The sequence below is a fragment of the Cebus imitator genome, unplaced genomic scaffold (genome assembly GCF_001604975.1).
Source record: "Cebus imitator isolate Cc_AM_T3 unplaced genomic scaffold, Cebus_imitator-1.0 Scaffold9, whole genome shotgun sequence".
Lineage (NCBI taxonomy): Eukaryota > Metazoa > Chordata > Mammalia > Primates > Cebidae > Cebus > Cebus imitator.
In genome coordinates this window covers 12,592,686-12,617,007 of record NW_016107324.1, presented here as the reverse complement: position 1 = coordinate 12,617,007, position 24,322 = coordinate 12,592,686, and the positions used below count along the sequence as shown (strand labels likewise).

General features: G+C 40.1%; 1 protein-coding gene across 3 annotated transcripts in view; it reads right to left on the bottom strand.

Annotated features, from left to right (window-relative positions):
• TP53BP1 (tumor protein p53 binding protein 1) overlaps positions 1 to 24,322 on the bottom strand; it is a 91,311-nt gene that overhangs the window by 40,636 nt on the left and 26,353 nt on the right. For 2 of the 3 annotated variants that reach the window (XM_037744787.1, XM_017546196.2), the window contains exons 12-14: positions 12,768 to 14,094; positions 5,031 to 5,150; positions 4,044 to 4,247 (exon numbers count right to left, since the gene is read on the bottom strand). In XM_037744787.1, coding sequence (XP_037600715.1) covers positions 4,044 to 4,247; positions 5,031 to 5,150; positions 12,768 to 14,094 — 1,651 coding nt within the window. Of the gene's footprint in view, positions 1 to 4,043; positions 4,248 to 4,430; positions 4,947 to 5,030; positions 5,151 to 12,767; positions 14,095 to 24,322 lie in introns of those variants that run through there. The other variant, XM_037744801.1, reaches the window with a different exon arrangement.

The window sequence follows — 24,322 nt, the reverse complement described above, 5'->3', positions numbered from 1 at the left end:
ATGGTCTCGATCTCTTGACCTCGTGATCCACCCGCCTCGGCCTCCCAAAGTGCTGGGATTACAGGCTTGAGCCACCGCGCCCGGCCAATTTTTTGTATTTTTTTAGCAAACACAGGGTTTTGCTATGTTGCCCAGGCTGGTCTTGAATTCCCGAAATCAAGTGATCCTCCAGATTTCTTGTTTTTATTTGTTTTGAGATGGCGTCTCGCTCTTTTGCCCAGGCTGGAGTACAGGCCAGATTTCTTGTAATTTAATGGTACAAGTTTTTCTCACTTCTACCAATCAATTTTCTTTCAAACTTCCTATAAGACACTAATAAGTTTGGCAAGAAATACAATATAATGAATTACTAAGCAGTAACATTCTTTTTTTTTTTTTTTTTTTTTTTTTTTTTTTTTTATTTTTTTTTTTTTTTTTAACAGAGTCTCACTCTGTTGCCCAGGCTGGAGTGCAGTGGCATAATCTCGACTTGCTGCAACCTCCACCTCCTGGGTTCAAGCGATTCTCACGCTGAATAGCTGGGTAGATGCTTTACAGACATGAGTAGCTGGGATTACAGACATGCACCACCACACCCAGCTAAGTTTTGTATTTTCAGTAGAGATAGGGTTTCACCATGTTGGCCAGGCTGTCTCAAACTTCTGACCTTAGGTGATCCACCTGTCTCAGGCTCCAAAAGTACTGGGGATTATACCCGTGAGCTACTACACTCAGCCCTAAGCAATAACATTCTTTTTTTTTTGGAGACAGAGTCTCACTCTGTCACTCAGTCTGGAGTGCAGTAGCATGATCTCGGCTCACTGCAACCTCTGCCTCCCGGGTTCAAGTGATTCTCCTCCTCAGCCTCCTGTGTAGCTGGGATTACAGGCACCTACCACCATGCCCAGCTAATTTTTGCGTTTTTAGTAGAAACGGAGTTTCACCATGTTGGCTAGGCTGGTGTTGAACTCCTAACCTCAGGTGATCCACACCCCTCAGCCTCCCAAAGTGCTGGGATTATAGAGGTGAGCCACCACACCTGGCCAGCAGAGAAGATGACAGTAAGGATGGAACCATGTAATACTTTAATGTCTACTGAGCTGCTAAGAATGAAATCAGTAAGTACAGCATTAAAGTTTTGGAATCAGACTTCCTGGATTTGTGTCCAGCTACTCCATTTGCTAGCTATATCTAGGGAAGGTGTTCAACCTTCCTGTGCCTCAGTTTTCTTATCTGTAAAAGAAGGATAATAATAAGATCTAGTTCATAGGCTTGTTATGAGGTTTAATGAGCTATACATGTGAAGTGCCTGGCATACAGTAACAGCTAAAAATGTATTAAGCTAAAATTACTTTTCTCCGGTCTCAGAGGAGAAGTCTTGCTTATCCAACCTATTCTGGTGTAGTCTTCAACAGGTTCCCCTCCCAACTTCTTCAGGGCCTTGATTCATCAACTGTTTCCTCAATTCCCTCATCTTTAATCTATGCCTCCCTCTTTTGGACCCTTCCTTAACCCATTTATGCTGGAGGTTGCAAATTTTTTTTGTGAAAAATCAGACCTTGGCAATGACCCTGAGCAGGATATAAATAACTCCCACAAGCTTAATGTTTCAACAGGGGAACACTAGGCATAAATTAGTTAAATTCTATAAGCTTGCTCAGGCCTCTCCCAGCCAAAAATAACAAATCCTCTTTCAGCCCTGCATTTCCCTCTAACTCACCATATTTTCTCTTCTCCTCTCACATGCAATTCTCAAAAGTAGACAGTACATCTGTGGCCTCATCTCCTCTTCTTCATCCTTCCTCAATTACTTTCAGTATAGCTCTCACTCCAACTGCTCTGAAATGACTCTTGCTAGAGTCACCAAATAGATCCTAATCGCCAAAGTCAATGTATATTTTCAGACAATCTTACTAAACTTGCTTCTGTGCCTGACATTATCTTCTTGTAGCTTTCCTCTCCACAGACTTCCATGGCTTCATATACCCTCCTAGTTCTCTTTCTCTCTGAATGTTCCTTTACAATCTCACTTATGAGATTTCTTCCTCTTGTAATCCCCCTTAAACAGCTTTTATAAACTACCAGAAATGAAAAAATTATAAGCTTCAGAGTCAGGTCTGATTCAAATTCCAACTCCACCTAGCACCAATTATTGTGGCCTTAGGCATATAACTTAAAAACCTCTCAAAAGTGGGCAAAGGATATGAAGAGACACGTTTCAAAAGAAGACATATATGAGGCCAACAAACATATGAAAAAATGCTCATCATCACTGGTCATTAGAGAAATGCAAATCAAGACCACACTAAGATACCATCTCACGCCAGTTAGAATGGCGATCATTAAAAAATCTGGAGACAACAGAGGCTGGAGGGGATGTGGAGAAATAGGAACACTCCTACGCAGTTGGTGGGAGTGTAAATTAGTTCAACCATTGTGGAAGACAGTGTGATGATTTCTCAAGGATCTAGAAATAAAAATTCCATTTGACCCAGGAATCCCATTACTGGGTATATACCCAAAGAACTACAAATCGTTCTATTATAAAGACACATGCACACGTATGTTCATTGTAGCCCTGTATACAATAGCAATGACCTGGGATCAACCCAAATGCCCATCAATGATAGACTGGACAAAGAAAATGTGGCACATATACACCATGGAATATTATGCAGCCATAAAAAACCATAAGTTTGTATCCTTTGTAGGGATTTGGATCAATCTGGAAGCCATCATTCTCAGCAAACTGACACAAGAACAGAAAACCAAACACCGCATGTTCTCACTCATAGGTGGGTGTTGAACAATGAGAACACGTGGACTCAGGGAGGGGAGCATCACACACTGGGGGCAGTTGTGGGGGGGGGTAGGGGAGGGACAGCAGGAGGTAGGGAGGGTGGGGAGGATAACATGGAGAGAAATGCAGGATATAGTATACATCTAAAGGAAAATTTAAAAAATAAAGGGCCGGGCGCGGTGGCTCAAGCCTGTAATCCCAGCACTTTGGGAGGCCGAGGCGGGTGGATCATGAGGTCAAGGGATCGAGACAATCCTGGTCAACATGGTGAAACCCCGTCTCTATTAAAAATACAAAAAATTAGCTGGGCATGGTGGTGCGTGCCTGTAATCCCAGCTACTCAGGAGGCTGAGGCAGGAGAATTGCTTGAACCCAGGAGGCGGAGGTTGCAGTGAGCCAAGATCGCGCCATTGCACTCCAGCCTGGGTAACATGAGTGAAACTCCGTCTCAAAAAAAAAAAAAAAAATTAATTAATTAATTAATTAATTAAAAAAACCTCTCTTACTGTGTTTTCTCATCAATAAAATAAAAATGCAGATACCTACTTGTCAGTACTAGTATAAAAATAAGATGATACAAAGAGTCATTCTCGTATTTTTTTTCCTCCCCCTTACTTCCATATTCAACTGGCCCCATGGCTCTGTCTATTCACCCCTCAAATTCATCCCTCATCTACAGCCCTGCTACCAAGAACCTCACTTTCTGGTTAAAGACTGGGTAGAATTCACCAGGCAGGAGAACAGAATGTGGGAAATGCAAGGAAAGGAACCATCAAGCACAAACTCACAAGGTTTTGAAAAACTCAGCTGATCCTTTTTTAAAAGGCAAATCTGATCATATTACTCCCTTGAGCTTCTCAGCATGATGTAAAAAGTCTTTTAGCATCTGGTCCCTACTTTGCATCCCTCCCTTGTAACTTCTCTTTATTCTAGCCCTACCAAACAACTTGTAATTCATGTGAGAAAGAATCAACATTAATCTGCAATGTGAATCCAGAGTCCTAAAATTCTCTACCCTATTCTTAAGTCTGTCTGAGTAGGAAAACCAATTATATAGAAATACAGAGAAACAAGCCGTAACATTGAGATTATAAAACAGAGTATCTTTAGTAACATGACATCTGGCCTAAAGCAAATAATTAAATCTATGAGTGTAAGACTTTACAAATACACTTATAAAATATCAATTATTATAACTAGATTATAATCAATACTCCCCAGATGACCTGCAGCTACTAATTATCCAAGATTAACATAAACTTACTTTCCAGGTTGAACTGCAAAGACTCTTCACTTGCCTCAGTCTCAGGACTAACCAGTTTCATTCTTAGACACAATTTATCATCCATTTCTGGGGCAGCCCCAGAATCCCCTTTTTCACTTCCAAGTATGGGATCATGGGTCTCCACCATGCTTTCAGACATGACATCACTGGTTGCTATGGTGCTTTCTGGATAGTTGCTAATACCTGAAAGAAATGAGGGAGGGAGGGAGGAAGAAAAAAAGAACACTAAAATACAAACACACATAAAATACAGTACTTCAAGGTCATCAATTTGCCTGTTTGGCTCCAGAACTCTGCAAGATTGGAGGGGGTTCCTAGGATAGATCCCTGTCATAAGTATTAACAACTACGAACTAGTATTGACACCTGGTCTTAAGAGGAGCAACAGGATTCAGTTCCACTTCTGCATCTGGACAAAGGATGCTGCATGAGCCCTCAGCCAACCCACATCTGCCAGCATCAGGCATAGGTAGCAGGAGACTCCAGACGGCATGACTGTTACCTCCCAGCACTGACTAGAGAAAACAAATAGGTTAATGTAGAAGACTACTGGCTGCTTCAGGGAATGAGGATCTAAGTTTTCTTGCCCTGTCAAGCAGCAAACTGATTAATTAGCGAAGGTACTGAATAAATAGTACTTCTACCCTACTTCCTACTCCTTCCTTATAAAATAGCTCTATATCACTACTTAGCACTCAGATTCTACTGTCTTGCAAATAATAAGGTAAAATCCTTTTAAGTATTCTCTTTCTTTCTTACTTCCCTCCATCCTTTGTTTCCTTCCTCTCTTTACCCCTTATCTCCTAGAAGTAAAATCACAGAACCAGACTTCATAGCCCTATTCTCCCTAAGACAAAAATCAACCTTACCAGCCAGGCCCAACTCCTCAGATCTAAAATATCACTTGCGTAAAGAATGACATCTCAGAAATTCTGGCTTCAACATCATTACTTTTTATTCACTCACCAATAGGAGTACTGTGTCTCTTGGGCTCCAATTTTAGGTGCCCAATAAGAGGTGGGGTTGCCCCAGTCAATGGTGGGATGATATCACCTTCTTTAGGCAAAGTGAAATGAAATGGGGTTTCTGGAAAAAAAAAAAAGAAAGAAAGAAAAAATGATAAAAAAACAAACCAAAACAGAAGTATAAAATAAACAAAAACAATAAGAACTCCAAGAAATATTTCAATTACTCTTTTCCTTTGCTCCCAAATTCTGTCTCATTCCTATCACCCTCACCAGGCCCCCTGATCAACTCCCTTCTATTGTGTCTGCTCTCCTCACAGCCAACAACTATAATATTGACACGAAGTAGACAACTAGAGGACGGGCAAACACAGAAAGCCAAAAATCTGCAGGACCTGAGGAACATGGAGTTAAAAAGAACACAAACATCTGAGCTCCAAGACAGTACACATCAGAGGATATTTAGCAATATGTATTTGGACAGTTTCAAACCTAGACAGTGTAATTTTATGCAATGCTACCCTAAGGAGTTCATTTAAGCCTTAATAGTCTGTAGGATTCTCCAAAGCAAAGTCTGAAGTTAATACTTATAATTTATAATCTAATCAAAGAGATGACAAAGGATCTCACGGGTCAAAGGACTTCAAGATACTGACTGGTTCTAGCACAAAAATCCAAGGGTTTCATGGTTCAGCAGTACTGACCAGCATTCATTCTAGGACAAAGTGTAATCTTCATATCTAGATTTCTGCAAAACAGTAAATCCCTCATATATAAGCATCACCAGTGTTTTAATTAGTTGTTAAATTATTATAAATAGAAAATATTTGTCAAGCCATAAAGCTACTTTTTACCTAGGACTCAGTTCCAAATTTTTGCTAATCAGAACTAGAAAACTGTCAAAAATTACATTTTCTAATTTCTTAATTTATCTCTTTAATCAAGTGATACATTTGGGTAAAAATAAGAATTGTGCCAGACTGCCCTTTTAAAAGTAATACATGAAAATTTCTTCTTACTTTCCTGGGATAGCTCAAAATCACTATAATCTGGCATACTCAGACAACTACTACTCATGAAAATAGTTTGCTTCTTTCATCTTTTTCCACTCCTCTTCTATCTTTAATAGTAAGCATCATGACAATTTTTTCCTTTAAAATAACAAAACAACAAAAAAATCTCTTATATCTACATGTAAGAGATAATGAATTAGTAACCTGAGGAGATGAAAGGAGAAAAAGAAATGGTCTTTAAAAATAAAGGATGAAAGTGCATATGCTCAGCTAAAGAAACTGTAAAGAGGGGCCGGGTACCATGGCTCACCCCTGTAATCCCAGCACTCCGGGAGGCAGAGGCAAACGGACCACTTGAGGTCAGGAGTTCGAGATCAGCCTGGCCAACATGACGAAACCCTGTCTCCACTAAAAATAAAAAATTAGCTGGGCATGGTAGCAGGCGCCTGTAATCCCAACTACTCAGGAGGCTGAGGCAGGAAAATTGCTTGAACCTGGGAGGCAGATGTTGCAGTGAGCCAAGATAGTGCCACTGCACTATAGCCTGGGTGACAGAGTGAAACTGTTTCAAAAAAAAAAAAAAACTGTAAACAGTGTAAGTGAAGAACCTCAACATTACATCTAACTGGCAAAGACATCCACCATAGTTACAAAAAAGAAATGGGTCAAGTAGATAAGCATTCATTCTGTGCTAGCCCCTTATAAAGCAACTTGCTCTAATAAAGAAAGAAGAGGTACAGAAACTGAAAAAACACCTTGCAAACCCTCATACATTCCAGAGTTCTGAAAATGTGCATAAATCTTTAAGATGACCTTTCTATGTGACATACTATATTATGCAAATACAATATGCAAGCATTAACTGCTGAATATATCCCTGTAATAAGGTTTCCTTTGCACAGTATTACATAAAACTTATGAAGAGTAATTTTAGCACCATTTCTCTAACTGCATTACTATAACCTAATGGAAAATTGAGACTTTTCTAAGCCCTGGGGAAAGCATTGCCACTATTCTCCTCTAGTCTCCCAATGCCTCATTCCTGGGTTACCATAGTCCATCAATCACTTCCTCTGCCTAAGTCTCTCACTCTCGCCAACTCCCATTCTTTCTCAACACCGTAACCAAAGCTGCCTTCCTAGAAAACATGGCTTTGATAGCTCCTGGTCAAAAAACTTACAGGTTTTTACCAGAAAACAAATTCCTAACTCTTTAGTCAGCATTCAACTGACTAGTAGCAACCTATGTTTCCAGTCTTTCTTTAATTGTTCATGTTCATAAACCTTCTATGAACATGTCCTCCAAATGTTACCCATTTTTATTCTTTTGTTCCCTCATCTGAAAAATGAATCAATCTACTCAAATTATTGCCAAATCTTTAAAAATACATTTGCTGGCATATTTTATCCTTTTAAATTTATGAAATTTTCCACATATTCCATTCTTTCTCTAACACTCAGCACTCCTACATTATTTAAATTATCAAATGCCTTCTTGTTTTTCCAGATAATCGTGGGTATGTCAGCATACCAAACAATGAAGGAAGATATGAATGAGGAAACAAAAGGAAACTCAGTATCAATTTTGCAACCACCTTTAAGGACTTTAGAGAATAACTCCAAAGCAATATTTAAAACTGTAAAGGTTAAGAAGGTCTCTCCTAACTTTCTGTTATAATTTTAATCCCATTTTTTTTCTTTATTCTTAAAAGAACTGGTTACCCCTAAGAACCGACTGAAAGCCATCTAGTTAAAAATGTAACAATTTACATATCAGGTGATATCATGTATTAACAGTCTACCCTACAAGTCTGCCTCTGACAATAGCCAATTCAGATGACATTCTATCAAGTAAGCCAATAAAGGTTATAGCTAGAGCCTAAAACACATTTAGCTTCCCTGATCATTGTTAACTATTACAGACTATTACTTATGGATTTAATTAAAGACCTACTGCACTCATTACAGTTTTTCACATCATCAACCCACCACATATTTGTTCTATGTTAAATACGGTTGGGCTTCCAAGTACCATCTTGTTACTTTTTTTTCAGGTTTGAGAGGAGCTCTCCATTGACATATTTGAAGAGGTCTCCAAACTGCTAACAGTGATAAGTTATCTATAAATGGAGACATTTAGAGCAATTCTCTCTCTCCCTCTCTGCACTCACTCTCTCTTTTCCTCCCAATGCCCTCTCTCCCCACATCCTTCCCACTCACAATCTCTACTTTCTTGTATTGCTTCAATGTTTTTCGAAATTAAGCATGCTTTATTTACGTATTTATTTGAGACAATGGTCTTGCTCTGTCATGCAGGCTGGAGTGCAGAGGTGCAATCTCAGCTCACTCCAACCTCTGCCTCCCAGGTTCAAGTGATTCTTGTGCCTCAGCTTCCTGAGTAGCTGGAATTACAGGTGCATGCCACCATGCCTGGCCTCTTTTTAAAAAAATCAATAACTCTATTAACAACAAAAAAGTGCTCTTCTAATTCTAGCAGATGAGTAAATGTAAAACTCACCCAATTCATACCTTTCCTCTGTCTTTTCAGACTGAAGAATCATTATTTTTTAGGTTACTATTATTTAGGTTACATATCAAAATACTATTAAATTTGGCCAGGCCCAGTGGATCATACCTGTAATCCCAGCACTTTGGAAGGCCAAGGTGGTCAGATCACTTGAGGCCAGGAGTTCGAGACCAGCCTGTACAACAGGGTAAAACCCTAACTCTACTAAAAATACAAAAATTAACCAGGCATGGTTATTACATGGTAATTATGGGCACGCGCCTGTAATTCCAGCTATTCAGGCAACTGAGATATAAGAATCGCTCGGACCTGGGAGGCTGAGGCTGCGGTGAGCCGAGATCACCCCACTGCATTCCAGCCTGGGTGACAGAGCATGACTTTGTTTCAAAAAAGTAAAAATATGTTAGTCTTTCAATGTTTAGCAACTAAGCAACTATATTTTTAAGTACAAACTAGTATTTTTCTGTCATTTTTCCAATGCTCTTCTGAATGACTTTATTTTATACAATTCTCTAAGTTAAAAACTATTATTCTCAGCTGAGCACAGTGGCTCATGCCTATAATTCCAGCACTCTGGGAGGCCAAGGTGGGTGGATTGCCTGAACCCAAGAGTTCAAGACCAGCCTGGGCAACACAGCAAAACCCTGTCTCTACAAAAAATTAGCCAAGCATGGTGGTACACGCCTGTGGTCCCAGCTTCTTGGTGGGCAGGGGGTGCTGAGGTGGGAGGATCACCTGAGTCTGGGAAGTCAGGGCTGAGGTGACCAATGATGGTGCCACTGCACTCCAGCCTGGGTGACACAGTGAGACCCTGGCTCGAAAATAAACAAACCAACAAACAAAAAAACCAAAAGACAAAAAACTATTCTCCCTTCATGTTCTAATTTACAATTAAAATTATTTTTATTTAACTTCTCCTTATAAATACTATCTTTCCAACCACTGTCTTTATTGCTTTTCATTGTTTGCCCAAGAATTAAAATCATGAAGTAAACACAAAATCACTAGCATTTTCAATAATCTGGAAAGTGGTAATATTAATAAAATAATAAGTTTTACTATGGCAGTGTTTATGACCAAAAAAAGCTGACTCTGCCAATTAACACCGTAAACAAGAATTCATGAAGAATATTAGTAAAATAATAGAATTAATATCTCAAAGTTTTAGAAACTTCTTTTGTGTATAATTTAAAAGCACTCGAGGTCGGGCACAGTGGCTCACTCTTTGGGAGGCTGAGGGGGCAGATCATGAGGTCAAGAGATCAAGACCATCCTGGCCAACATGGTGAAACCCCGTCTCTACCAAAAATACAAAAATTAGCTGGGCGTGGTAGCGCACACCTGTAGTCCCAGCTACTCAGGAGGCTGAGGCAAGAGTATTGCTTAAACCTGGGAGGCGGAGGTTGCAGTGAGTCAAGATTGCGCCACTGCACTCCAGCCTGGTGCCTGGCGACGGAGCCAAGACTCTGTCTCAAAAAAATAAATAAATAAAATAAAAGTACTCCAAAATAATAGCATTAAATCAATCAACAAGACCTGATATTTTGTTGGCATAGGTCATTAACAGTATTTAAACATAAAATTACAAAAATATTCTACTACAGAATTTCAGATTATTCACATTGTTCCTCACTACAGATCTTCAGAATCAAAGAAACTGTATTAAGTAGTTTTACACAAAGAAAAAGCACAGCGTGGATTAGGAGACCTAGGTTCTAGTCCCACCTCTGTCATTAACGAGCCACAAGATGTTAAGAAGAGACTAAATCCAATAACCCCTCACTTCCTTTTTAGCTCTAACATTCCTTGTTCTGAAGAGAAAAACGTACTAAATATAAAAGCAGGGATATAAATTATTTATATAAATATAAATTATTTATATAAATATAAATAAATATAAAAACAGGGATATTTGTTTTTGTTTGCGGCAGAGTCGCACTCTGTGGCCTAAGCTGGAGTAGAATGGGACAATCTCAGCTTCTCATGCCTCAACCTCCCGAGTAGTTGGGATTACAGGCAACCATCATCATGCTGAGCTAATTTTTATATTTTTGTTTTGTTTTGTTTTGTTTTGTTTTTTGAGACAGAGTCTCACTGTGTCACCAAGCTGGAGTGCACCGGAGCAATCTCGGCTCACTGCAACCTCTGCCTGTCAGGTTCAAGCGATTCTCCTGCCTCAGCCTCCTGAGTCCAGCCTGTAGCTGGACTACAGGCGCGTGCCACCACACCCATCTAATTTTTGTACTTTTAGTGGAGACGGGGTTTCACCATGTTGGCCTGGAAGGTCTTGACCTTATGATCCACCCACCTCTGCATCCCAAAGTGCTGGGATTTAATTTTTGTATTTTTAGTAGAGACAGGGTTTCACCATGTTGGCCAGCCTGGTCTCAAACTCCTGATCTCAGGTGATCCACCCTCCTTGGCCTCCCAAAGTGCTGGGATTACAGGTGTGAGCCACCGCACCCGGAAATAGGGACAATTTAAAGACTGAAAAAAAAAAATACTATTAATAACCACACATAGACGATGAGTATAAAATGGGACTATTCTAGGCCAGGCACAGCGGCACATGCCTGTAATCCCAGCACTTTGAGAGGTCGAGGTAGGTAGATCATGAAGTCGGGAGATCAAGACCATCCTGGCCAACATGGTTAAACCACATCTCTACTAAAAATATAAAAATTAGCTGGGTGTTGTGGCACGTGTCTGTAGTCCCAGGTAACTCAGGAGGCTGAGGCAAGAGAATCGCTTGAGGAGGCTAAGGTTGAGGTGAGCAGAGGTCACGCCACTGCATTCCAGCTTGGCAACAGAGAGAGACTCTGTCTCCAGAAAAAAAAAAAAGGGACTGTTCTAGACAAACCAAAATAAAATATACAGTCACTCATGCTATTTTATGTGAACTTGTCGAATACTGTTTTTTCATTTCATCCTAGAAACTTGTTTTCTTAAGTTTGTGTCTTAGTCTTATTTTAAGAGTTTGTTTTGATTTTACATTATGCTAACTCTAAGGATTCACAAAGATTAAATTATTTTCAGCTAATGTCATACAAATACTTTATTTTTTGCAGGCAGAGTCTCACTCTGTCGCCCAGGATGCAGTCCAGTGGCACGATCTCGGCTCACTGCAATCTCTGCCTCTCAGGTTCAAGTGATTCTCATGTCTCAGCCTCCCGATTAGCTGGGACTACAGGTGCACGTAACACCATGCCAAGCTAATTTTTTGTATTTTAGTAGAGATGGGTTTCACCATGTTGCCCAGGCTGGTCTCAAACTCCTGAGCTCAGGCAATCCGCCCACCTAAGCCTCCCAAAGTGTTAGGATTACAGGTGTGAGCCACTGTGCCCAGCCTACAAATAGAAAGTAATCTGTTTTCATGCTGAATTTCATAAAATAAAGAACAAGAACTAATACATTTTCCAGTTTCAGGTTTAAGAGCCATGTATTTTTTGAACCAACTTTAGAAACTTTACTTAATGCCCATAAAAAGGAAATAACTCACTGATGAGATACTCATCAACAGAATTCTGTATGTGATTTTATCACGTAGAGTTAATCAAAAAAGATACTTCTACTTCAAGGCGACTTCAAAATCTATACACACAGAGTAACAATACAATCTAAGTAGAAAAAACCAGATTGGTACAATTTCTAAATTATTTTTTATCAACTACTCCTGAGTTATAAAGCTGAAAACTCAAATATCTCTAATCACACAAATAACTGTAACTATTAAAAAATGCAATCCAGGCCGGGGGCAGTGGCTCATGCTTGTAATCCCAGAACTTTGGGAGACCAAGGCAGGCGGATCACTTGAGGTCAGAAGTTCAAGACATACCTGGCTAACATGGTAAAACCCCATCTCTACTAAAAATACACAAAAATTAGCCAGGCAGTGACACATGCCTGTAATCCCAGCTACTTGGGAGGCTAAGGCACAAGACATCACTTGAAACTGGGAGGTGGAAGATGCAGTGAGCTGAGATCACACCACTGTACTCTAGCCTGGGCAAGAAAGCGAGACTCTGTCTTAAAGAAAAAAAAAAAGTAATCCAGAAAATTTAATTTTCCAATTATTATTGGTTGTTCATACACATAAACCAAAGTTAATATTCACCCCTGACATAGCATGCAGTTCTCGCCAACCTTCCATTCCAAATTATAATTTAGGTGGAGACAGAATAATCTACAATCACACTCACCACTAGAACTTTCACAGAAGCTTTGTGAGACATGGGCAGAGGCCTTCTGCAGCTTCTGGGCCTCTGCACCTGAGCTTAGCTGCTTTGTATTAGCCATTTTTGAGTCTTCTGTTAATGAATTATCTTTTTTCTCCTGAGTTTGGGGCTGCTCCATTTCCTGGTCAAGTCTCAGAGGATCACCTGCTCTCACCAAAGGTAAGGGAGGCTGTGAAGAGTCTTCCTCTACAGGTTCTGTTTCTGCAGTCCCTGATTTCAGATCTCCTTCATATTCTATACTCTTTTCTTCCTTGGTATCTAATCTATTCTCAGTACATGGTTCTATTTCTGGAGCAACATCCTCCCAAGACTGGGAATCTGAGCACTTCTCCACTCCCTCTAAGGGTTCACAAGAAACATCAACTCTGGGAGATGGCTCTTTCACATCTACAATCACAACACTGGAGTCCTCTGAAGTAGCTTCTTCCCAAGCTTCCTGATCCTTATGTTCCAATTCTTGGTCAAGTATTGCCAACTTTTGAGGAGAATCAATACTAATCACACTGGTTTCAATTTCCATAGCTTCTGAGCATTCTTTTTTTGGGATTTCCTTTTGAAGACACAACGCTTGGGACTGACTTTCAGTCAGAGAAAGGTGCAATGGGACACTCTCCGTATTTTCTTCTTTGAGTTCCTCTCCTTGACTTTCACAAGGGGTCTCAGGGATTTCCTCCACCTCAGACCCTGAAGACTCCTCCTCTGGATGGTGTTCTTTAATTTCCATAGCTTCCTCCTGATCTAACACACTAGAGAGTGCCTCAGATCGGGTAGCTGGTGAAGGAACTGCCTGACTCCCCGAATCACAAGTGAGATCAATACAAACATCTTCTGCTACACTTTCTTCTCTGCCCTTGCAACCAGTGGCTAAAATGCTAATGTCATCCCTTGTGTCTGTGTCATCTCCCTTTGTTTTGTCATCATTCTGACTCAGTCGTACTTCACCATCCTGTGCTGGACTCATTAGGATACTATCATTTTCAGCAGGAACAAATTTAGAATTGAGAACTGGAGACATGGGTTCGACATCCTCAATCTGTGTGTTTTCTCCATCCTCATCAATCCTGTGAGAACTCAAGCTCTCCATCTTTGGGGACTGACTATACTCACTTGTAGAAAGCATCAACTTGCAAGAATCCCCTGTCAAAGATAGCCCAAGATCCTCAGGAGAATTCTTTGGTTCAATCTCTGAAGTTTTAGAACACTCAACTGTCAAAGATGAACTATGCAAATCTCCATCTTTCTTCCCATCGTTTGATTGTTCTTCTAGACTTGGGGAGGGAATAAAAATGTCCTAAGGAAGAATAAAAAGAAACAAATCATAATTTGTTCATGATCATATATCTTTTATAGATAATCCCTGGATTCATATAAAATTTCTAAAATCAAATACTCAAGAATTAAAGAATTCCAGGATAGCCAGGAGCAGTGGCACATGCTCCAGCTCACTTCAGTTCTCACGAGGTGGGAATATGTACTCATTTTACTTCATTATTTCAAAATATGCTAGCATTCATAAAGCAGATATTAAAACCCAGTGGCTGGGCACAGTAGCTCATGCCTATTATCCTAGCATTTTGGGAGGCCAAGGCAGGTGGATCACCTGAAGTCAGGAGTTTGAGACCAGCCTGACCAACACAGCAAAACCTTGTCTCTACTAAATACACAAGAATTAGCCAGGTGGGGTGGCACGTGCCTGTAATCCCAGCTACTCAGGAGACTGAGGCAGGAGAATGGCTTGAACCACAGAGGCGGAGGTTGCAATGAGCCAAGTTAGCAACATGGCACTCCAGCGTAGATAACAGAGTGAGACTCCATCTCAAAAAATAATAATAAATAAATAAATAAATAAAATCCAAAGCTTACAATATCAATAGTCAACAGAAAAATACAAATTAAAATAACAATGAAATGCCACTATATGCAACAAACGCAACTAACATAGGCCGGGCACAGTGTCTCCCGCATGTAATCTTAGCATTTTGGAAGGCCAAGGTCGGTGGATCACCTGAGGTCGGGAGTTCCAGACCGGCTTGGCCAACATGGTGAAACCCCATCTCTACTAAAAGTATAAAAATTAGCCAGACAAGGTGGTGCAAGCCTGCAGTCCCAGCTTCTCAGGAGGCTAAAGCTGGAGAATCACTTGAACCCAGGAGGCAGAGACTGCAGTAAGCCAAGATTATGACACTGCACTCCAGCCTGTGTGATACAGCAAGATTCTGTCTCAAAAAAAAAAAAAAAAAGCAAACTAACTTCACAAAACAGCCAGGCATCATGGTTCAGCCAGGCGTGCTGGCTCATGCCGGTAATCCCAGCACTTTGGGAGGCTAACATGGGAAACCTTCTTGAGCCCAGGAGTTCAAGACCAGCCTGGGCAACATGGCTAGACTCCACGTCTACAGAAACTTTAAGAATTAAGCAGGCATGTTGTGCCTCTATAGTCCCAGAAGAGGGACTTGAGAGGCTGAGGCAGAAGGATCACTTGAGCCCCAGGAGTTCAAGACTGCAGTGAGCTATGATTGTGCCAGTGCATACTAGCCTGAATGACAGAACAAGGCTCTGTCCCAACAAAAGAGAAAACAACAGGCTCACAAAACCAAGGATTAGCAAGGATGTGGAACACCTGCAACTCTTATACATTGCTGCTGGGAATGCAAAATGTTATACACCCACTTTGGAAAAACAGTATGGCAGTATCTTATAAAGTTAAACATTCATGACTATATAACCTAGGCATTCTATTTGTAGGCATTTACCTAAGAAAAATAAAAATTTGTGCCCACAGAAAGATGTGTATGCAAATGATCACAGAGTTATTATTTATAACATGTGCATGCTGGCCAGGTGCAGTGGCTCACATTTGTATTCTCAGCACTTTGGGAGGCCAAAGTAGGCAGATCTCTTGAGGCTAGGAGCTTGAGGCCAGATTAACCAACATGGTGAAACCCTGTCCTGACTCAAAATACAAAAATTAGCTGGATGTGGTGGTGCACATCTGTGATCCTAGCTACCCAGAGGCTGAGGCACGAGAATCGCTTGTACCCAGGAGGAAAAGGTTGCAGAGAGGCAAAATCACGCCACTGCACTCCAACCTGGGCAACAGAGCAAGATTCTGTCTCCAAAAAAAAAAAGAAGTGCATGCAAATGATCATAGGATTATTATTCATAAATTCATGGGAAATTATTCATATATTCACTCATATGTCATATATTAATTATAATTGAATAGATTATTCAAAATAACGAAAAACTAGAACAAAATGTCTATCAATTGGTGAATGAATAAGCAAATTGTAGATACACATATTATGGAAAACTATCCAACAATATAAATGGAATAAAATATTACTAAGTACAATACAAGCAAATCTCAAAAATATGCTAAGTAACAGAGCTCAAATATAAAAGACCATATATATATTTCCTGATTACAATTACATTAAATTGTTTTTTTTTTTAACAACAAGGTTTCACTCTGTCGCCCAGGCTCTGGAGTGCAGTGGTGAGATCATAGCTCACTGCAGCCTCAATTTCCTGGGCTCAAGCAATCTCCCACCTCAGTCTCCCAAGCAGCTGGAATACAGGAGGGTGCCCCCACACGCAGCGAATTTTTAAAATGACTTTTAGAAATGGGATTTGCTATATTGCCCAAACTTGAAATTATTGAAATACCAAAGCTGTACTCACAGAAAGATGACGTGTGGTTGCCTAGGGCAGGAGAGGGGAGTATACTGGGCCAGCAGGGAGATCAACCACAAAAGGTGGTTTCCTTATGGAAACTTTTTAGGGTGAGGGAACTGCTCTCTACTTTGACGGTGGTGGTGGTTACACAGCTGTATACAATGGCCAAATTTCATCAAATCATACATGTAAAATGGCAATTTTATGTAACCAATACTTCAACATTTTTTTTAAATTAATATAAAGCTTAGTTGTTTTTACATAAGAATTTACATTTAGTGTGTCATTTTGTCTAATGCAAAGGATGTAAAACTCCAGACACAGATGGTTAGGCATTCATTTCCTATGTTTTGTTTTGTTTAGTTTTGAGACAGGATCTTGCTCTTTCACCCAGGATGGAGTGCAGTGGCTTGATCACAGCTCACTGCAGCCTTGACATCTTGGACTCAATTGATCCTCTCACCTCAGCCTCCCAAGTAGCTGGGACTACAGGTGCACACCACCAGAGCCAGCTAATTTTTGTATTTTTTGCAGGGTGGGTCTCACTTTGTTGCCCACGCTTGTTTAAAAATCCTGGGCTCAAGCAATCTGCCTGCCTTAGCTTTCCAAAGTGCTAGAATTACAGGCATGAGCTACCATGCCCAGGGTTTTTTCCCTATGATTTTTAAGGGAATGAGGAATCAAATGGGTAGACAAGCATTCTATATATTCCTTAACTTCTGGTATTTCAATGTCTGGTACTACTGTTTATCCTATCAGATTGTTTAAATCTGTTCATATACTCTCAGATATGACTGAGTATAAATTGGTTCAGGCCGGGTGCAGTGGCTCAAATTTATAATCCGAACACTTTCGAAGGCTGAGACAGGAGGCTTACTTGAGCTGAGGAGTTTGAGACAAGCCTCAGCAACAAAGTGAGACCCTGTCTCTACCAAAAAAAAAAAAATTAGTTGAGTGTGGTGGCACACGTCTGTGATCACGCTACTTGGGAGCCTGGAAGGCCAGGGCTTCGGTGAGTAGCAATTATGCCACTGCACTCCAGCCTGTACAACAAAGTGAGACTCAGTCTCAAAAGGAAAAAAAAAAAAAAAAAAAAAAGTTCAACATTTGTAAATGGCAATTTAGCAAAACACAACAGCCCTGAAATCCTATATACCCCATAACCTAATAATTCCATTTCTGTGAAATTAATCAGTAAAAGCACACTGATATTTAGCTACAAAGTGGTTCACTGTTTTATTATAACTTAGAAAACAATATGAAATATCTTGTTATGGATATAGATATAGATATAGATATAGATAAATTTTTTTGAGACAGGGCCTTGTTCTGTTGCCCAGGCCGGAGTGCAGTGGTGCCATCATGACTCATTGCAGTCTCGACCTCCTAGGCTCAAGTGATTCTCCTACCTCAGCCTCCTGAGCAGTTGGGACTACAGGCACACACCACCTCACCTAATTTTTTAGTACTTTTTGTAGAGATGAGGTTTTGCCATGTTGCCCAGGCTGATCTCGAACTCCTGGGTTCAAGTGATCTGCCCACCTCCAACTCCCAGAGCACTGGGATTACAGGCATGAGCTACGTCATCCAGCCAGGATAATCATTTTTAAATTATATTTTATCACATGATAGAATATTTTGTGTCTACATAAACCTACACTGCAGAAGAATACTAAAAGACCAAAAAACATTCAGGCTACAGCAAGAAGTTTCTATTTTAGTAAAATATTATGCAGGTATATATTATAGTCTTCTTTTTTTTGGGACAGAGTCTCGTTCTGTCACTAGGCTGAATTGCATTGGCACCATCTCTGCTCACCGCAACTTCCACCTCCCAGGTTCAAATGATATTCCTGCCTCAGCCTCTGTAGTACCTGGTATGATAGGCACCTGCCACCATGCCTAGATAAGTTTTGTACTTTTTAGTGGAGATGGGGTTTCACCATGTTGGTCAGGCTGGTCTCAAACTCCTGACCTCAAGCGATCCATCCACCTCGGCCTCCCAAAGGGCTAGGATTATAAGCATGAGCCACACACCTGGCCATTACAGTCTTTTTATACATTTTATATTATGTAATCTTCATGTAATTTTAGTTAATAAACATATATCCAAAAAAGCTAAGAGTTGGCCAGGCACGATGGCTGTAATCCCAGCACTTTGGGAAGCTGAGGCAGTTAGGTCACCTGAGGTCAGGAGTTCGAGACCAGCATTACCAACATGGTGAAACCCCATCTCTATTAAAACAAAAAAACTAGCCAGGCGTGGTGGCAGGTGCCTGTAATCCCAGCTACTCGGGGGGCTGAGGCAGGAGAATTGCTTGAGCTCACAAGGCACAAGTTGCAGTGAGCCGAAATCATGCCACTGCACTCCAGCCTCAGCAACAGGGCAAGACTCCATCTCAGAAAATAAATTAATTAAATAAAATAATTCCATGGCATTTACTGCATTTACAATGTTGTGTCACCACCATCATTATTCTAGTTTGAAAACATTTGTCTAATTGTCCTCACCAAAATTAATACATATATCAAGAATGAGAAAAATGTTGGCTATCAAATTATATTCTACTCCTCTTCTCCCCTTCCCTCATATCCTGGGGGTCAAAGAGGCTAGGCAACTAACAAATTTTTTCTTTCTTTCTTTCTTAGGAAAGAAAGAAAAAAAAATCAACAAAATTTCCTTTATCCCAGTTTTCTCTTGAATAGTAATAATCTCTTTACACATATTTAAATCTCACAACATCAAACTTAAGTTGATTTGGACTCCAGTAACCAAGAGACAAAAGAAATAACAGATGTGCAAGGGTTACCCATTAAGAATAATATGTACAAGTTTGATATATGATGAAAAAAGTAGAGAACTTAATAAAAATGGAGGACTGAATATACACATATTCAGAAATCCCATTAAGTAATGGTGAAGGGATTTTTCTTAAGCACAAAATTTTGGGAAAAAGAGAACCGAAAAAAAGATAACCGTAAAAAAATTCTGGAAAAGGTAATCTATTTAGCAGAAGAGTGAAAGTTGAATTCCTAAGCCAGCAGTGGAGAAAGCCAAGAAACAACCAGTCATACCACAGTTCAACTCCCATATCCTCACCCTGCCCCTCCTCTGCCCTGGAGAGAGTAAAATCAACTGTCCCAGGACTGGCAGACAAGAGGCACAGTTATCAGGAAATACAATACTGAAAATAGGGAGATTAAATGAAAATCTACATACTGAATGAAACCTGTACCTGCCTCCCAACCCCCCTCCCACCCAAAGCCTTCTTCCATTAACAGACTTCTAGTACGTTGGTAGCCAGGCCTATACCCTACAAACAGAAGATGAGACATTTTCCTAGGCCATCTGACCAGACCAAGATAAATCAAGATACTGACATTATGGGACTCCCAATAAAATGTCCCAGCAGATCACATTATAGCAAGTTCCAAAAACAACAAGACCCAACCACCAGCTCAGAACTATCAATCATCTTTCTGACATGTCACTCTTGAACGTCAGCAAATAATCAAAGATTACCAGACATCTGAAGAAAGCTTCTAATTTGAAAGAGATCAGAACAAACAAAACTAAAGCCCATCTGGAAGAAATAATGACTATTCCAGAAGGAGAAAACTGTTATTAATATTGTTACAGAAATAAGATAGCATATCCATAAAGTAAGACAAATGCTATTAAAATATATATATATATATATATTATATTCTAAAAAAAAATTTAGAAATTAAAAACCCAAGAGTAGAAATTAGCAACTAAGAGAAGAATTAAAAGATAGTTGAACTGGGCAGTTGCACTGTAGGTAGACCTAAGAAATATAAAACCATGTTTACACACAAACTTGTCCATAACTGTACACAGCAGCATTATTTACAATAGCCAAAAGGGGAAACAACCCAAATGTCCATCGATTGATGAATCAATGAGTAACTATGGTATATATAAACACAATGGTATTATTCAGCAATAAAAAGGAATGAAATTCTTTTTTTCTTTATATTTTTTATAGACAAGGATAGATCAACAGAAAAAAAAGGAATGAAAATCTGATACATGCTACAACATAGGTGAGCCTTGAAAATGTTATGCTAAATGAAAGAAGTCATTCACAAAGGCTATATACTTTATAATTCCATTTATATGAAATGTCCAGAATGAGGAAATCTATAGAGACAGAAAGTGACTGGTGGTCTCTAAGGGCCAGGGTAAAAGAAATGTTGAGTGTTATTGGGCATGAGTTTTGGGAAGGTAATGAAACTATCTAAAATTAGATCATGGTGACGGTTGCACAACTCTGTGCATGTATTTAAAAAAAACATTGAATTGTGCAAATTAAATGGGTAAACTAAATGGTATGTGAATTACATTACAATATAGCCACTGTTTAATGACTGAATAAGTCAGCCAGAAAGTTGAACAAAAAGAGAGACAGATGATCAAAAGTAGGAGACAACATAAAATTAGAAGACTATTACAGGAGTTTCAACATCCAAACAACAGATAGTCCATTAAAAAAAAGAACAGACAAAACAAAGGGAAGAATTAAAGAAATAAATTTATTTGAATGGAAGGACCTGAGTTTCTAAACTGAGAGGGCCTACCAACTACCTAATACAATGAATGAAAATAGAGTCTGGAAATTTCAGAACACTGGAATCAAAGAGAAAATCATGCAAGATTCCAGTAAAGAAAAAACAGATCACCTATTAAACGTCAAGATCAGACTGCCTTCACACTGTTTTGTTTTCTGTTGTTATTTTGGTTTCATTTTTGGTTTTCTTGGCAGAAACAGGGTCTGGCCATGTTGCCCAGGCCTGTCTCAAACTCCTGGCGTCAAGTGATCCTCCCACTTTAGCCTCCCAAAATGCTAAGATTACAGGCATTAGCCACCACGGCTGGCTTGGCTTCACACTTCTCAACAGCAGCACTGGAAATTGAAAGGAAATAGAGCAATGCCTTCAAAATCTTTAAAGGAAAATTATTTCCAATCTAGAACTCTATACTCCTGTAAACTACAAATCAAGTGTGATAGCAGAATATGTGATAGCAGAATAAAGATTACTAGACAATGTCCCCCACCAAAATGAGGGAGTAAGCCAAGCAAGAAGACATGAAGCTCAGGAAGTAACCAACAAAGGCAAGCAAGTAGAATCTCCAAGAACGACAGTGAAGGGAGGTAACAGTTATGCACTAGGCATAGAAGGGAACAGTACAGATTAGAAATCAGGAGGGTCCAAAAGTGGTTTCTACAAAAAAATGAAACAGAGAGTCTAAGTCTCCTCAACATCCTGAAAGAAGTTTCTGACAATTGGTGGAGAGTCCAGGGTTGATTTAATGAGAGTCAAAGAAAACTAAACAAATAAAGGCATTTACAATTTCAGAGAACATAAATTATACAAACATGAAAAAATAATGTCATAGGCTCTGCTGTGAATTGTTTACATAGTAATAAAGTAATATCATAGTGATATTAAACTCAGTAATGATCTAATATCATTACATGGTATCATATGATAGTAAACTCAGTAATGATCTAAACCAAATTATGATGTAACTATACTTGGAAAATGATAAAATATTTTTATGAAAATAGACTGGGCACGGTAGTTCATATCCGCAATCCCAGCATTTTGGGAGGCCAAGGCAGGAGGTCTGCTTGAGCCCAGGAGCTCAAGACCACCCTGGGCAACAGAGTGAGGTCCTAGCTCTACAAAAAACTTTTAATTAGCCATGTGTGGTAGTGTGTGCCAGTAGTCCTAGCTACTCAGGAGGCTGAGGTGGGAGGATGGCTTGAGCACAGGAGTTCAAGGCTACAGTGAGCTATGACTGCTCCACTACACTCCAGTCTGGGCAACAGGGCAAGACTGTGCACCTAAGAACAAAAAATATAATCATGCCATGTAGAATTATACCAAAAGAAAAAGCATAAAGAACCAAAAGTGGTTATCTTTGAGTAGGAAGAAGCCTTGTTTTAACTGTCTGACTTATTTTTTGGCTTTTACAAATGCTTAAGTAAAATCAAACCTTTAACTTAAAAGCTATGTTGTAAAGGTATTTTTTTTTCTTTTGAGGCAAGGTCTCATTCTTGCTCAAACTGAGTGCTGTGGCATGATCACTGCTCACTGCAGCCTCAACTTCCTGGACTCAAGCAATTCTCCAGCCTCAGCCTCCAGAGTAGCTGAGACTATAGGCACATATCACCACTCTGGGCCAATTTTTGACTATGTGTAGATACGAGGTCTCACTATGTTGTCCAAGCTGTTCTCAAACTCCTAGGCTCATGTGATTGTCCTGCCTCAGCCTCCCAAAGTGCTGGGATTATACGTGTGGGAGACTCTGCCTGGCCTACTAAGAGTATTCTTTTTTTGTTGTTGTTTTTCTTTTTTTTTTCTTTTTTTTTTTTGAGAAAGAGTCTCGCTCTGTCACCCAGGCTGGAGTGCAGTGGTGCACCTTCTGGGTTCAAGCAATTCTCCTGCCTCAGCCTCCTGAGTAGCTGGGATTACAGGCGCCTGCCACCACGCCCAGCTAAATTTTCTATTTTCAGTAGAGACAGGGTTTCACCAGCTTGGCCAGGCTGGTCTTGAACTCCTGACCTCATGATCCACCTGCCTTGGCCTCCCGAAGTCCTGGGATTACAGGTGTGGCCCACCACGCTCAGCCTTGGTATTCTTGAGAAGACTTTTTAAGAGGCATGGACTACACTGGCTGAGGCATCTTAGAAAATATGAGTTCAAAGAAACCTGACTAGAGTTATCTTAGGTTCCAAGAATCTCTGAAGTATGTTCAGAATCACTCATTTGTCTCAAATTTTCATTGCTGGTTTTTTAGCTGCTTCTGAAAGTCTTTGGTAAATGTTGAAAATAGAGCAATTCCTTCAACAGTACCTTGTTTTTCAAAACATCAATTCTCCCTTTGTGGCCAGGCATTATGTCCACACCCACCAAGGGTAGGAACATCTTTCCAAAGACCACAAAAGTCTTCTTTGGTCCCTGATAAACATCTGATAACCATTCTCTTTAAATTAGTGCTGGAAAATTCTTCTCAGTGCTCTGTGTCAGTGCTTATAGCTCATCCTTAAATTCTTTCTTTTTTTTTTTTTTTGAAACAGGGTCTCACTCTGTTGCCCAGGCTGCAGTGCAATGCAGTGGAATGATCTCAGCTCACTGTAACCTCCACCTCCTGGGTTCAAGCGCTTCTCCTACCTCAGCCTTCTAAGTAGCTAGCACTACAGGTGCGTGCCACCATATCTGGCTAATTTTTGTATTTTTTGGTAGATACTGGGTTTCACTGTGCTGGCCAGGCTGCTCTCAAACTCCTGGCCTCAAGTGATCTGCCTGCCTTGGCCTCCCAAAGTGCTGGGATTATAGCAAAGTGCTGGTGAATCACTGCACCCAGCCTAGCCCATCCTTAAATTCTGTTATCTCTTCTGAACTATATGTGTTAATTTATAACTTTTTTTTTTTTTTTGAGATTGGGGTCTTGCTATTTTGCCCAAGCTTTTCTCAAACTCCTAGGTCCAAATGCTCCTCCTATCTCAATCTCCTGAGCAGTTGAGATTATAGGCATGCCCCACCACACCCAGTTACATTCACATATAACTTAGAAAAATAAAAGCTAAAGAAAGCCAGGCATGGTAACCCACACTTATAATCTCAATACATTGGGAAGCTGGGACAGTAGGACTGCTTGAGCTCAAGAGTTTGAGAACAGCCCTGGCAACACAGTGAGACCCCGTCTCTACAAGAAAAATTAAGAAATTAGTTGGGCATGGTGGTGCATGCCTGTAGTTCCAGCTACTTGGGAGGCTGGGGTGGGAGTATCACTTGAGACTAGAAAGTCA